The sequence below is a fragment of the Coenobita brevimanus genome, chromosome 36 (genome assembly GCF_032717465.1).
Source record: "Coenobita brevimanus isolate Jiangsu-jjx chromosome 36, ASM3271746v2, whole genome shotgun sequence".
NCBI lineage: Eukaryota > Metazoa > Arthropoda > Malacostraca > Decapoda > Coenobitidae > Coenobita > Coenobita brevimanus.
In genome coordinates this window covers 6,144,946-6,160,359 of record NC_136989.1, presented here as the reverse complement: position 1 = coordinate 6,160,359, position 15,414 = coordinate 6,144,946, and the positions used below count along the sequence as shown (strand labels likewise).

Below are 15,414 nucleotides of genomic sequence, written 5' to 3'. Positions count from 1 at the left end.
ATTATTATTTTATGTATCCTGTCCACTCCATCCCTCCATCTCATACTTGGCCTCCTCCTCCCTCTCCCCCCTCCCTCTCCCCCCTCCACCTCACTCACATACACTCTCCTTGTCAGTCTCTCACTCTCCACTCCATCCCTCCATCTCATCCTTGGCCTCCCCCTCCCTCTCCCCCCTCCACCTCACTCACATACACTCTCCTCATCAGTCTCTCACTCTCCATCCCCCCAGCTCACACCCCCCTCTCTCATACACCCCTCCATCTCATCCTCGGCCTCCCTCTCCCCCTCACTCACACTCTCCTTGTTAGTCTCTCACTCTCCACCTCATCCTCGGCCTCTATATATCGTTGTTGTGTTTACAGGAAGACGAGCAAGCGGCCAGAGTGAGAGAGGAGCGTTTGAAAGCATACGCTGAGAAGAAGGCCAAGAAGCCCGGCCCGATAGCAAAGAGTTCCGTCCTCCTCGACTGCAAGCCGTGGGACGACGAGACAGACATGGCGGAGATGGAGGTGGAAGTGAGGAAGATTGCGATGGATGGGTTGGTGTGGGGTGCAGGTACGAGGATAGATAGAGCGAAAGATAGACAGGTAGATGGATGGATGGACAGGTATAGAGGGAACGAGAGGCTGGAATGGATGTGGAGTTGATGGAAGAGGAAGTGTGGAGGATTGAGGTGGATGGGTTGGTGTGGGGTGCTGGTACGAGGATAGATAGAGCGATAGATAGACAGGTAGATGGATGGACAGGATAGATAGATAGATGGATAGATAGACAGGTATAGAAGGAACGAGAGGCTGGAATGGATGTGGAGTTGATGGAAGAGGAAGTGTGGAGGATTGAGGTGGATGGGGTGGTGTGGGGTGCAGGTACGAGGATAGATAGACCAATAGATAGAAACAGAGATAGATAATTCATGGATAGATAGAATTTGAAGGAACGGTATATGGTGTTTGGCTAGAGGTAGATAGAGTGATAGATATGAAAACTAATTACTACTGCTATTATTATTATTATTATTACTATTATTACTGTTATTATTATTATTATTACTGTTATTATTATTATTATTATTACTATTATTACTATTATTATTATTATTATTATTATTATTATTATTACTGTTATTATTATTATTACTATTATTATTATTATTACTATTATTATTATTATTATTATTATTATTATTATTACTAATTATTATTATTATCGTTATTATTATTATTATTATTATTATCATTACAATTATTATTATTATTATTATTATTATTATTATTATTATTATCATTATAATTATTATCATTATTACTATTACTATTATTATTATTACTGTTATTATTATTATTCTCCTAGCTTCTCTTGGGGCAGCACAGGATTAGATGATAGATGATGATGATGATGATTATTATTATTACTATTATTATCACTATTATTATTATTATTATTATTATTATTATTATTTCAGCCAAACTGGTGCCTCTTGCCTTTGGAATTAAGAAGCTCTCAATTCTGTGCACCGTGGAAGACGAGAAAGTCTCCATTGATGACCTAGCTGAGAGGATCCAGGAAATTGAGGACTATGTAAGTATTGGAGATAGATAGATAGATAGATAGAGGGAGGGAGGATAGATACAGATAGATAGATAGAGTGAGGAGGAAGGTTTGAGAGAGAGGGAGGGAGAGAGAGTCCGTTGATGATCTAACTGAGAGGATCCAAGAGATTGAGGATTATGTAAGTATTGGGGATAGATAGTAGATAGATAGATAGAGGGAGAGAGAGAGAGAGAAGAGGAGGAGGAGGAAGAAGAGGAGGAGGAGGAGGAAGAGGAGGAGGAGGAAGAGGAGGAGGAGGATAATGATGATGGTAAATGAACTAACAGATAAATTCAAACTTAAGGAAATTTCAAATATTCAAATCCATAACTGTACATTTAAATCAGTTCAAAAGTCCTTAACACCTTTGCTTTGGTGATTTATTTTTATTATTATTACTATTATTATTATTACTTATTATTATTATTATTATTATTATTATTCCAGGTGCAGAGTGTAGACATCGCAGCTTTCAATAAAATCTAAGTCTGTCTAATGAATAAAGAATGAAGGGTATTGGAGAGTTTTATTGCACGTTTAAATACCTAACACCTGTTCCTAATTGATTTATTCCTGATCCTGAGAGAGAGAAAGAGAGAGAGGAGGTCCCATGCTGATGAACGAATAGTGAAGGGTCTTGTTTCACTTTTAAATACCTAACACCTTTTTCTAATTGATTTATTCCTTATTCTGAGAGAGAGAGAGGGAGACTAGTGAAGGGTTTCATTTTACTAATACTTAACACCTGTTCCTAATTGATTTATTCCTGATTCTGAGGGAGAGAGGGTAGTGAAGGGTTTCATTTCACTAATACTTAACACCTGTTCCTAATTGATTTATTCCTGATTCTGAGGGAGAGAGGGTAGTGAAGGGTTTCATTTCACTAATACTTAACACCTGTTCCTAATTGATTTATTCTTGATTCTGAGGGAGAGAGGGTAGTGAAGGGTTTCATTTCACGAATACTTAACACCTGTTCCTAATTGATTTATTCCTGATTCTGAGGGAGAGAGGTAAAAGAGGAGGTAAATGATGACCTGGAAAGAACAATGATTGCGAACTACTCTGACAATAGGTTGACGAATGAAGAAGTGAAGGAACGCTGTGGTGTGGATGTGGATGTGGTTGAGAAGATTAGGAGAAATACACTGAGGTGGTTTGGACATGTGGAGAGAATGGAGAATGAACGACTGACTAAGAGGGTGTATGTAGGTGAGGTGGAGGGAGGGGTAGACTGAGGATGAGGTGGAGGGATGGAGTTGAGAGGTATATGAGGGAATGGAGAATGAACGACTGACTAAGAGGGTGTATGTAGGTGAGGTGGAGGGAGGGGTAGACTGAGGATGAGGTGGAGGGATGGAGTTGAGAGGTATATGAGGGAATGGAGAATGAAAGACTGACTAAGAGGGTGTATGTAGGTGAGGTGGAGGGAGGGAGAGGGAGGGGTAGACCGAGGATGAGGTGGAGGGATGGAGGTGAGAGGTATATGAGGGAATGGAGAATGAACGACTGACTAAGAGGGTGTATGTAGGTGAGGTGGAGGGAGGGAGAGGGAGGGGTAGACCGAGGATGAGGTGGAGGGATGGAGGTATACGAGGGAATGGAGAATGAAAGACTGACTAAGAGGGTGTATGTAGGTGAGGTGGAGGGAGGGGTAGACGGAGGATGAGGTGGAGGGATGGAGTTGAGAGGTATATGAGGGAGGGGGGGGGGTGAGTTGGGGGGAGGGTAGTCAAATGGTGGGTGACAGAGCGACTTGGAGGTGTTTTGTCTGCGGCCACCCTTTGCGGGATTAGGGCATCGAGCTATAGATAGATAGATTCTGGAAAGAGGTCTGGAAATGTAGAAGTGACAGTGGAAAGAAATGTGATGGTGTGAAGGATGCAGGTGGTAGATTATTAACCCATAGGATGAAGTAAGGACCAGATGGAAAGAATATTTTGAGAGCCCGATGAATGGGAATAGAGAGAGCAGAGCGGCTGTAAACATGATTGGTTTTGGGGGTGTGCAGAGAAGGAATGCAGTGCCAGGAGACATGACACTCGCACAGGAATAGAGAGAGCAGAGCGGCTGTAAACATGATTGGTTTTGGGGGTGTGCAGAGAAGGAATGCAGTGCCAGGAGACGTGACACTCGCACAGGAATAGAGAGAGCAGAGCGGCTGTAAACATGATTGGTTTTGGGGGTGTGCAGAGAAGGAATGCAGTGCCAGGAGACGTGACACTCGCACAGGAATAGAGAGAGCAGAGCGGCTGTAAACATGATTGGTTTTGGGGGTGTGCAGAGAAGGAATGCAGTGCCAGGAGACGTGACACTCGCACAGGTGAAGAGTGCTGTGAAGTGGCTGAACAATGGGAAAGCAGCTGGGGTTGATGAGGTGTATGCAGAGATGCTTAAATGTAGTGGAGAGAGTGGAATGAAGTGCTTGTTGGAGATATTTAAGAAGGCATGGATGAGTGAAACTGTGCCTGCAGAGTGGAAAAAGGCTGTGATTGTACCCCTGTACAAAAATAAAGGTGAGCTAAGTGTGTGCAAGAATTATCGTGGCATAAGTTTATTGAGTGTGGTAGGGAAGGTATATGGAAGAATTATTATAGAGAAAGTAAGAGAGATATCAGAAGTCCTAGTGAGTGATGAACAGGGTGGCTTTAGGAGTGGCAGAGGATGTGTGGATCAAGTATTTGCAGTGAGACAGATAGCAGAGAAGGCTTGTGAGAAGGACCATAAGGTGTTTATGGCATTCATGGATCTGGAAAAAGCATACGACAAAGTGGACATAGAAGGATTGTGGAAAGTTTTGCGCATGTACGGTGTAGATGGTAAGCTGCTAGGTGCCGTCAAGAGTTTTTATGATGGTAGTGAAGCATGTGTAAGGGTTAATGGGCATGTATGGTGTAGATGGTAAGCTGCTAGGTGCCGTCAAGAGTTTTTATGATGGTAGTGAAGCATGTGTAAGGGTTAATGGGCATGTATGGTGTAGATGGTAAGCTGCTGGGTGCCGTCAAGAGTTTTTATGATGGTAGTGAAGCATGTGTAAGGGTTAATGGGCATCTAAGTGAATGGTTCACGATCGGTGTGGGCGTGCAACAAGGTTGTGTGATGTCCCCATGGTTGTTCAATATATATATATGGATGGGGTGATGAGAGAAGTAAAAACATGAGTAATGGAGAGAGGGATGGCGTTGGTAATGAATGGTGATGGATGGAATATCTCAAATTTGTTGTATGCTGATGATGCAGTACTGCTTGCAAGTACCGGACAAGAACTTGGTAGGCTAGTGCAGAGTTTTGCTGATGTCTGTGAGCGTCGTGCCTTGAGAGTAAATGTAGAAAAGAGTAAAGTGATGGTTACTGAGAGAGAAGGTGACTCCCAGTGTGATGTTACAGTGAATGGAGAGAGACTGGAATTGGTGAGAGAGTTCAAATACCTGGGTACAGTGATAGAAAAGAGAGGAAAATGTGCAAAAGAAGTGGAAAGCAGAGTGACACAAGGAAGGAAAGTAGTTGGTGCAATGAAGGCCTTGATAAGAAACAGAGGCTTGAGTGTTGCAGCTGCACGAGGCTTACATGATGGAGTGTTAGTGCCAACTTTAACATATGGATGTGAGACTATGGTGTGGCATGAAAATGAAAAGTCAAGAGTGAGAGCAGTGGAGATGGGACTGCTGAGGAATGTATGTGGAGTACAGAGGGTGGATAGGATATATGAGGAATGTATGTGGAGTACAGAGGGTGGATAGGATATATGAGGAATGTATGTGGAGTACAGAGGGTGGATAGGATATATGAGGAATGTATGTGGAGTACAGAGGGTGGATAGGATATATGAGGAATGTATGTGGAGTACAGAGGGTGGATAGGATATATGAGGAATGTATGTGGAGTACAGAGGGTGGATAGGATATATGAGGAATGTATGTGGAGTACAGAGGGTGGATAGGATACGAAATAATGTGATTCATGAAAGATGTGGAGTGAGGAAGTCGGTGGACACCAGAATCGAAGAGAGTGTACTGAGATGGTATGGTCATGTGGAGAGAATGGATAACAATAGAGTGGTGAAAAAGATATATCTGAGCGAATTTAAAGGAGGGAGGAGGCGAGGTAGGCCAAGGAGAAGGTGGAGGTATGTGGTGGATGAGTGTGTGAGGAAGAGAGGTTTGGAAGTCGGTGAGGCTAGGGAACTGACAAGAGATCGAGCTGACTGGATGAATGTTGTGAGGAGAAGTGCATGATCAGGGATTTGGCACCCCTTTTTAACGTGTCAGAGTCCGGATTGACTCTATTGGGTACGTTTATGTGAAGCTACAGAACGTGGTGAATGTTTTTGGTGTATCAGATAAAGGATGAAGGATGACAACTGGGTGTGGAGGGTGAGAGGTGTAGATGACTGAATAGGGAGGCTGCCAGAGATCAAGCAGCATGGAGGATGACAACTGGGTGTGGAGGGTGAGAGGTGTGAATGACTGAATATGGAGGCTGCCAGAGATCAAGCAGCATGGAGGATGACAACTGGGTGTGGAGGGTGAGAGGTGTGAATGACTGAATAGGGAGGCTGCCAGAGATCAAGCAGCATGGAGGATGACAACTGGGTGTGGAGGGTGAGAGGTGTAAATGACTGAATAGGGAGGCTGCCAGAGATCAAGCAGCATGGAGGATGACAACTGGGTGTGGAGGGTGAGAGGTGTGAACGTCGAGGGTGGGGTTGTGAGAGGCAGACCAAAAAAGACCTGGGATGAGGTCATAGAGTGTGACCTCAGGGATAAGGCACTGAATAGGGAGGCTGCCAGAGATCGAGCAGGATGGAGAGCCAAAGTGAAAATACTATAGTTCCTTGCCCACATATACCTCTCCCTTAACACCTTTTCCTAAGTGATTTATTTTAAGTCAAAGATGTCTTCAAATAGGAATGGAATTTTTGCCAGTAGATGAACTTTGAACACACACACACACACACACACACACACACACACACACACACACATATACATACACACACCTACACCCACCCACACACACACAAGCACACATACACACATATCTACACACACACACAGGTTACACACCTACACACACATGCATACATACACACCTATATAGCTATACACCGCTCGCTGGTGCAGTGGTAACGTTCCTGCTTGCCAACTGGTGGACGGGAGTTCGCGCCTCGCTCAGGTTGCGAAAAGTTTCACTGACGAAGTGGGTGGTTACTGTCCCCCTTGAGCAAGGGGACGGGTGTGTGCGTGTGTGAAGGTCACAGCCTTGCCCTTAGATCGGACTATATGAGCTCTCAGCTCCCCTCCGGGAGGGTAAAAGCTGACCATCACGACCATCAAGTGATCCTGACCGACCCGGTGAATTACACAACCACCCACCCGGACAATGCACACACACACACACACACACACACACACACACACACACACACACACACACACACACACAATCTTACCCTGATTTATGATGCAGTAGTGTTAAAAATGATACGAATTACTAACACACTCCCAGATAGATAGATAGATAGATAGATAGACACTAATAGATCGATATATTATACATACATATATACGTACATAAATATATATACACATAGATAGATAATGTACACACTGATAGATCGATATATGTAGGTACATTATACATACATAAATACATTCATAGATAGATAAATATATATACACATAGATAGATAGATATACACACATAGTTACACATACGGTAAAATACTTGTAAACCAGTGCTGCTACTACTACTACTACTACTATAACTTGTGAAGTAGTAGGCCTATTTGTATTAGCATTAGTAGTAGTAGTAGGTGGTGGCGACCATCATCCACTCACTTGATGTAGTGCTGCCTACTTCTTCCTTAGCCTTTATCATTCTTTTTCTGTGCCTGTCCTCCTCTCTTCCTATTTCCATCATCCACTCACTTGATGTAGTGCTGCCTACTTCTTCCTTAGCCTTTATCATTCTTTTTCTGTGCCTGTCCTCCTCTCTTCCTATTTCCATCATCCACTCACTTGATGTAGTGCTGCCTACTTCTTCCTTAGCCTTTATCATTCTTTTTCTGTGCCTGTCCTCCTCTCTTCCTATTTCCATCATCCACTCACTTGATGTAGTGCTGCCTACTTCTTCCTTAGCCTTTATCATTCTTTTTCTGTGCCTGTCGTCCTCTCTTCCTATTTCTCACCATCATCCACTCACTTGATGTAGTGCTGCCTACTTCTTCCTTAGCCTTTATCATTCTTTTTCTGTGCCTGTCCTCCTCTCTTCCTATTTCCATCATCCACTCACTTGATGTAGTGCTGCCTACTTCTTCCTTAGTCTTTATCATTCTTTTTCTGTGCCTGTCCTCCTTTCTTCCTACTTCTCACCATCATCCACTCACTTGATGTAGTGCTGCCTACTTCTTCCTTAGCCTTTATCATTCTTTTTCTGTGCCTGTCCTCCTCTCTTCCTATTTCTCCCATCTTTCCTGTCACTTCTTATTGCTTTTCTTTCCTTTACAGGTGGCTTTACATTGAGTGACAAGCCAAATGGTTTCCTGTAAGCCAGGAAACCATTTACAACGCTGGGTGGTAACCATATAACCAAACCATACGTGCTGCCTACGTGTCAACAAGTGGGTTGGTGGAGGGTTAGTGCCCCTCCCCGTAAAACAAACCATTTACAACGCTGGGTGGTAACCATATAACCAAACCATACGTGCTGCCTACGTGTCAACAAGTGGGTTGGTGGAGGGTTAGTGCCCCTCCCCGTAAAACAAACCATTTACAACGCTGGGTGGTAACCATATAACCAAACCATACGTGCTGCCTACGTGTCAACAAGTGGGTTGGTGGAGGGTTAGTGCCCCTCCCCGTAAAACAAACCATTTACAACGCTGGGTGGTAACCATATAACCAAACCATACGTGCTGCCTACGTGTCAACAAGTGGGTTGGTGGAGGGTTAGTGCCCCTCCCCGTAAAACAAATAACCCAGAGTCAAATGGCCACCCCTTACCGGATTATGGCGTCTGGCAATAGATAGATAGATAGACAAATGGCCACCCCTTATGGGATTATGGCGTCTGGCAATAGATAGATAGATAGACAAATGGCCACCCCTTATGGGATTATGGCAATAGATAGACAGATTGACCAAACCTTCAGCTGACCCGTTAACGAGCGGTAGACCTCAAATTGGGCAGTTTGTCGTGGTTGTTTAAATAGCGTGACGTCACTAGGCCTAGGTAACTCGCTGTGTAAATATTGTAGGCCATTCCGGAAGAAGCCAGTGTTCAAGGGACTGTGACGTGAGGTGAATCCTTTGCCCTGTACTCTGTGTCACCCGCAGCGGAGTTGTAAGGTATGAATAGTACTTGTAATAGTAGTGATAGTAGGGTAATAGTAGTAGTAGTAATAGTGGTAGGGGAATAATAGTAATAGTAGTGATAGTAGGGTAATAAAAGTAGTGGTAATAGAGCTATGGTGATAATAGTAGTGGTAGTAGTAGTAGCAGTAATAGTAGTAGTAGTAGTAGTTTTTTAACACCATAAATTGTGATTAGCTATAACGAAATCCAAAATTCAGTTCCCATAGCAAAAAACTGTATATTAAATTCTCACCTTTAATAATTAGGGCGATAAATGGATGCCGCTGATTTAAAGACACGATGGATGCACTCCCTCTCGCCATAAAAGACTTTTCGTATCATCAAAGTCAATTTAGAGTCGGGAAGATGGTGCGTGATGGTCTATACGACGTTGCTCCAATATTTAGTCTTTTTTACAGCGAAATAGTTCATTGCCAAGTCTTTTCGAAATCAAAACAGCTTCTTTAAATGTATATGAACACATAGAGAGTCGTTTAAACCGCTCATGTCTTTAAAATTCGTGTATAATTGCGGATTTATTGGAGAAATATTCACTGCACTCCACCGACGAGACTTGAACGTGCCGCCTCATAAAAAGTATAGATGCTTGACTTCATATTTAAAATCCTAAAACCATACGACTCGATTCTAATATTGAAGGAAGAAATAAAGGTATTGAGTACTATACTACCGATGCTCTTTTGTTTACAACCACGTACGGTGAAGGAGATTCATTCGTCTATAATTTTTCTCGGCGGGAAATGCGCGACACTTCCAAATAACACTCAAAATATGCTTCTAGGCTTCGAATCTCTATCTCAAAACCCAATTTACTGCCATACAGACATAAATAATAGGCAGATTTATCCATATATATGATCTCCGAGGCGTAAAATGAGCCGTAGACCTCTATATGCTCTAAAATCTGGGCAGGGGAATGGAGTGGTAGCCTTCATGGGGTGGCACTGTTTTGAAGGGACGATGGAGATGTTAAGGTTAATAAACGTCCTTCAGATCCCTCCCTATTCCCCCCGAGGAGGATGGTGGGCTGCAGGAAAGGGATAGCCAGCCTGCAGTCCACTGGGTTCACATATATAAACCTAAGACAACAACGACTACCACTACATACTACTACTACTACTACTATTATACTACCACAACTACTACTACTACTACTTCTACTACTAACACTCATCTAGTAACCAAGGAGACTCATTCCTACTTCATAATAAGGGATCATCCAAGTTCACATCCATAACCCAGTATTCAAATTTTCGAGAGAGACAGAGAGAGAGAGAGAGCTAAGGGACTAGTAACCAAGGAGATTCAAAGGCTAATAATACCAACTGATTAGCTTATGTTTTAATTCATTCCTATCTGAACAGACCTTATGGAAACAAAACAATCTTATAAATTATCATCATTATTATTATTATTATTATTATTATCATTATTATTATTATTGATCGCCACAAATCGGATAAGCGGGGAATTCATCGTAATGTGGCTTTGGAGGCCCTTAATGCCTGTTCATAAGTGATTTATTCTCATTATCATCCTCCACAAATCAGTTGAGGGAAATTAATTGTATGTGGCTTTGGACTGTTCTTAATTCCTGTACTTTATTGATTCATCCCAGGTTGCCAGCCTAACTAAGACATCAAGGGCATAAGGTGGTATTCTAGTACAGTTATGAAGCTCCCTAACACCTGTTCCTTAGTGATTTATTCCTGATTCTGCTCTGTTACTATATTCTTGTGTGTAAGTAGCATTCTTGTACACTCAGGAAGCTCCCTAACACCTATTCCTTAGTGATTTATTTCTGATTCTGCTAATTTACCATATTCTTGTGTGTTAGTGGCACTCTAGTACAGACAGGAAGCTCCCTAACACCTGTTCCTAAGTGATTTATTCCTGATTCTGCTATGTTATCATATTCTTGTGTTCTATTCGTGCAATCTATGTTGATGTTGAAAAGACATAAGATGCAAACCTGGGGATATTAATTTGGAAATAAATCACTAAGGAAGAGGTGTTAGGGAGACTCCTTACCCGATACAGGAAGCATACTTAAAGCCTATCTCTTTCTGAATTATTCTCTATATTACACCTTGTCTATCTATCTATCTATTGCCAGACACCTTAATCCCGTTTGGGGTGGCCACAAACAAATCGCCTCCATGTCACCCTGTCCAACACCATTTCACTGCCCTGCTCCCAGCTCACACCCCCCTCTCTCATATACCTCTCCACCCCATCCCTCCATCTCATCCTCGGCCTCCGCCTCCCCCACTCCACCTCACTCACATACACTCTCCTTGCTAGTCTCTCACTCCAAATACAGAATAAACCACTAAAGAAAAGGCATTAACAACCTCCAAACCCACCATTAAACACACAAAATACAAAAACAAAAAACGTACATCTGCAGAAAAGAACGAACCACTAGTGAAAAGATGTTAAGGGTCTCCAAGGCCACTTACAATTAAAAAAAAAAAAAATCTGCAAAAGAGAGAGAGAGAGAACGAACCACAAGAGAAATGGCGTTAAGAGCCTCCAAACCCGCTTAATGAAATACAATAAATATCTTACATGAAATACACAAACAAAAAATGAATAACATACATCTGCTGAAAAGAACAAACCACATGAGAAATGATGTTAAGAGCATGTAAACAACAGGCGTAATTCACCATCCTGACATCACAATAATTGGCGCATTTCACCGTCTTTCACAAATAATTATCGCACTTCACTTTCTTACCCTGATATGATTTACGATTATCACCGTCTTTCACTTCATACGCTGATTTAAATTGCGTACTTCACCGTCTTTCATTTCTCACATAGATATATAACTTGTCTTTCGTTTCTCACACTGGTATAATTAATGATATTCAGTCTTTCACTTCCTACATATGTATAATCTGCGTACTTCACCGTCCTTCATATATTCTTACACTGATATGAGTAAGGATTTTCATTTCTCTGTCCCTTACATATATATCTCTTGCGTCTTTCACTTTCTACATATATATAATCTGCGTTCTTCACCGTCCTTCATATCGTTCTTCACTTGTGCCGAAATACTCAGCGTTTTTCATCGTTCTTCACACTTATATATAAATGTCATGGCTCAACACTGAACAATGTATTAGCAAATGACAAGGGCATTCTAATTTGGTTAAAGAAGCTCCCTAACACCTTTTCTTAAGTGATTTATTTTGGTTATTACACCTTATTGTCCTCCTCTACATTATATAAATCCTTCCAATATCACCAGAGCTTCCTAACACCTTTTCTTAAGTGATTTATTTTGGTTATTACACCTTATTGTCCTCCTCTACATTATATAAATCCTTCCAATATCACCAAAGCTCCCTAACACCTTTTTCTGAGTGATTTATTTTGTTTATTACACCTTACTGTCCTCTTGTGCTATAAGAATCCTTCCAATATCACCTGAGCTCCCTAACACCTTTTCTTAAGTGATTTATTTTGTTTATTAAATCTTACTGTTCTCCTCTGCATTCTATAAATCCATCCAGTATTGCCAATGCTCCCTAATACCTTCTCCTAAGTGATTTATTTTGTTTACTATAACTTACTGTCCTCTTCTCTGCTATATAAATTTTTCCAATATCACCAAAGCTCCCTAACACCTTTTTCTAAGTGATTTATTTTGTTTATTACACCTTATTGTCCTCTTCTGTGTTATATAAATCCTTCCAATATCACCAAAGCTCCCTAACACCTTTTTTCTAAGTGATTTATTTTGTTTATTACACCTTACTGTCCTCTTCTGTGTTACATAGATCCTTCCAATATCACCAAAGCTCCCTAACACCTTTTTCTAAGTGATTTATTTTGTATATTACACCTTACTGTCTTCCTCTGTTCTATAAATCCCTCCAAAATCACTAAAGCTCCCCAACACCTTTCCCTAAGTGATTTATTTTGCTTATTACACCTTACTGTCTTCCTCTGTTATATAAATCCTTCCAAAATCACTAAAGCTCCCCGACACCTTTCCCTAAGTGATTTATTTTGCTTATTACACCTTACTGTCCTCTTCTGTGTTGCATAAATCCTTCTAATATCACCACAAAATAAATCACTATGGAAAAGGTGTTAGAGAGCTTCCTTAACTGAAAACTCCAGCCAAAGAAGATATATATACAAAAGCCATCCTGTTTTCAAAATTAAAATTCCATTATATTTATTTACAAAGAAAATACAGACATAATACCTCTCTTTCTCTCTCTCCATCTCTCCTTTCCTCCAAGCAGTAAATCTTTCTTTTCTCTCTCTCTATCTCTCCATCTCTCTCTCTCTCTCCTTTCCTCCAAGTGATAAATCTTTCTTTTCTCTCTCTCTCTTTTTTTTTCTCTCTCTCCATCTCTCCTTTCCTCCAACTAATAAATCTCTCTTTTCTCTCTCTCTCTCTCTTTTTTTTTTTCTCTCTCTCCATCTCTCCTTTCCTCCAAGTGATAAATCTTTCTTTTCTCTCTCTCTCTCTTTTTTTTTCTTTCTCTCCATCTCTCCTTTCCTCCAAGTAATAAATCTCTTTTCTCTCTCTCTATCTCTTTTTTTCTCTCTCTCTCCATCTCTCCTTTCCTCCAAGTAATAAATCTCTCTTTTCTCTCTCTCTCTCTCTCTTTTTTTTCCTCTCTTGCTCCATCTCTCCTTTCCTCCAAGCAATAAATCTCTCTCTTCTCTCTCTCTCTTCCTCCTTTCCTCCAAGCATTACATTCTCTCTCTCCCTCTCTCTCCCTACTCCATATACATTTGTGCTTTCAAAGTTAACCATCATTAAAACAGAATCCATTGCCGTCCCATCCGCACTTCGCGAACTTCGGATAATAATATTCGATCCATTGGGGAGGCTGAAGAACTCTGAAAAACACAGGAATACAGTGAAATCCCCCTCTCTCTCTCCTCCGTACTTCACCCATCTAGGCTGAAGAATTTTGAAAGACATCCACATAGGGTGAAATCTGTTGCTCTCTCTCTCTCTCTCTCATAGTGAAATCTGTTGCTCTCTCTCTCTCTCTCTCATAGTGAAATCTGTTGCTCTCTCTCTCTCTCTCTCTCATAGTGAAATCTGTTGCTCTCTCTCTCTCTCTCTCTGAAGAATTGTGAGAAACATCGGAAATCTGTGAAATACGTTGCTCTCTTTCCTCCGTACTTCAGAAATCAGGGATATACGGTAACTCCTCGTATTTGGACGCATTTAACTTCGACGCCTCGTTTTTCGCGCAAGAAAAACGTTTCCAAGTTGTCTCACACTGCGCTGATTTCCCTGCATTTCGCGATGAAGTTACCGCAGCCACCACAGGACACGGGTGGCAGAAACGTTCCCCTCACCTGCCTGTGGAGGGTGAGAGGCAGAGGGAAGGCAACACTGTGGTGGCCGCTGTGGAAGGTATCGGAAACACCAGGCAGGATGCATCAGAGGTGGACAAAACGACTATAAGACAACACTGACGCACCACGGCCTAGACTCAGGTGTGGTGGACAGAGCAGAGGAAGAAATGAAGTCCAGTGAAGAGGAGAATGAAAGGCCAGAGCACACTGCAGAGGGTAAGATGAGCACGCAGAAACTGTCACACATCCAGTCCACCATAATTGACATGGATGCCACCTTCGATGCACTCACCAGGACTGTCTGAGGCTACCAAGACCTAGAATCAGGTGTGGTGGACATAACACGAGGAAGAGATGAAGTCCAGTGAAGAGGAGAAGGAAAGGCCAGAGCACACTGCAGAGGGTAAGATAAGCATGCATTGTCCCAGACCCTGTCCACCATAACTGACATGGACGCCACCTTTGATGCACACACCAGGACTGTCTGAGGCCACCAACATCCTATCCACCTTGACTGAACTGGTCTCAAGTGATGGCCGTCTACAGCAGAAACATACAGAAGCAGAGACAAGCCCGGATCACACGACATTTTCAGGAGACACAGAATGTGGCTGCTATTCGGCAAGACCTGGACGTGCCAGCAGGGGTGGATGGAGGAGAAGAAGTGGACAGAGAGGAAATGGAGGTCCTGGAGCCTGAGTTCAACTTCGAGGGCTTCGGCATAGGTGTCAGGGCTTCCCCAGAGAGGCCCATGTCACCTAGAAACTAACCCATCCACCCTCAACACACCTCACTTGATAGGGTGGGTACGTGTCACACCGGAACGCTCCCCTATTATTCCCATGTAGGTGGTGGCAACGATCATCCACCCACTTGGTGTAGTGCTGCCTGCTTCTTCCTTAGCCTTTATCATTCTTTTTCTGTGCCTGTCCTCCTCTCTTCCTATTTCCATCATCCACTCACTTGGTGTAGTGCTGCCTACTTCTTCCTTAGCCTTTATCATTCTTTTTCTGTGCCTGCCCTCCTCTCTTCCTATTTCCATCATCCACTCACTTGATGTAGTGCTGCCTACTTCTTCCTTAGCCTTTATCATTCTTTTT

General features: G+C 42.3%; 1 protein-coding gene and 1 long non-coding RNA gene across 6 annotated transcripts in view; one reads left to right on the top strand and one right to left on the bottom strand.

Moving 5' to 3' along the window:
* The window catches only part of LOC145396295 (elongation factor 1-delta-like), an 11,980-nt gene extending 9,871 nt beyond the window's left edge, over positions 1-2,109 (top strand). For all 5 annotated transcript variants that reach the window (XM_080269697.1, XM_080269696.1, XM_080269698.1 and 2 more), the window contains 3 exons: positions 365-557; positions 1,465-1,580; positions 2,040-2,109. In XM_080269697.1, coding sequence (XP_080125823.1) covers positions 365-557; positions 1,465-1,580; positions 2,040-2,078 — 348 coding nt within the window. In that variant the 3' untranslated portion in view covers positions 2,079-2,109. The remainder of the gene's footprint in view (positions 1-364; positions 558-1,464; positions 1,581-2,039) is intronic.
* An 8,190-nt stretch (positions 2,110-10,299) lies between these two features.
* On the bottom strand, positions 10,300-12,475 carry LOC145396333 (uncharacterized). Its single transcript, XR_013896764.1, has 2 exons — positions 12,426-12,475; positions 10,300-12,243 (listed from the first exon to the last, which is right to left on the bottom strand). It is a non-coding gene; the product is annotated as an uncharacterized LOC145396333 (long non-coding RNA).
* Positions 12,476-15,414: the final 2,939 nt, after the last annotated feature.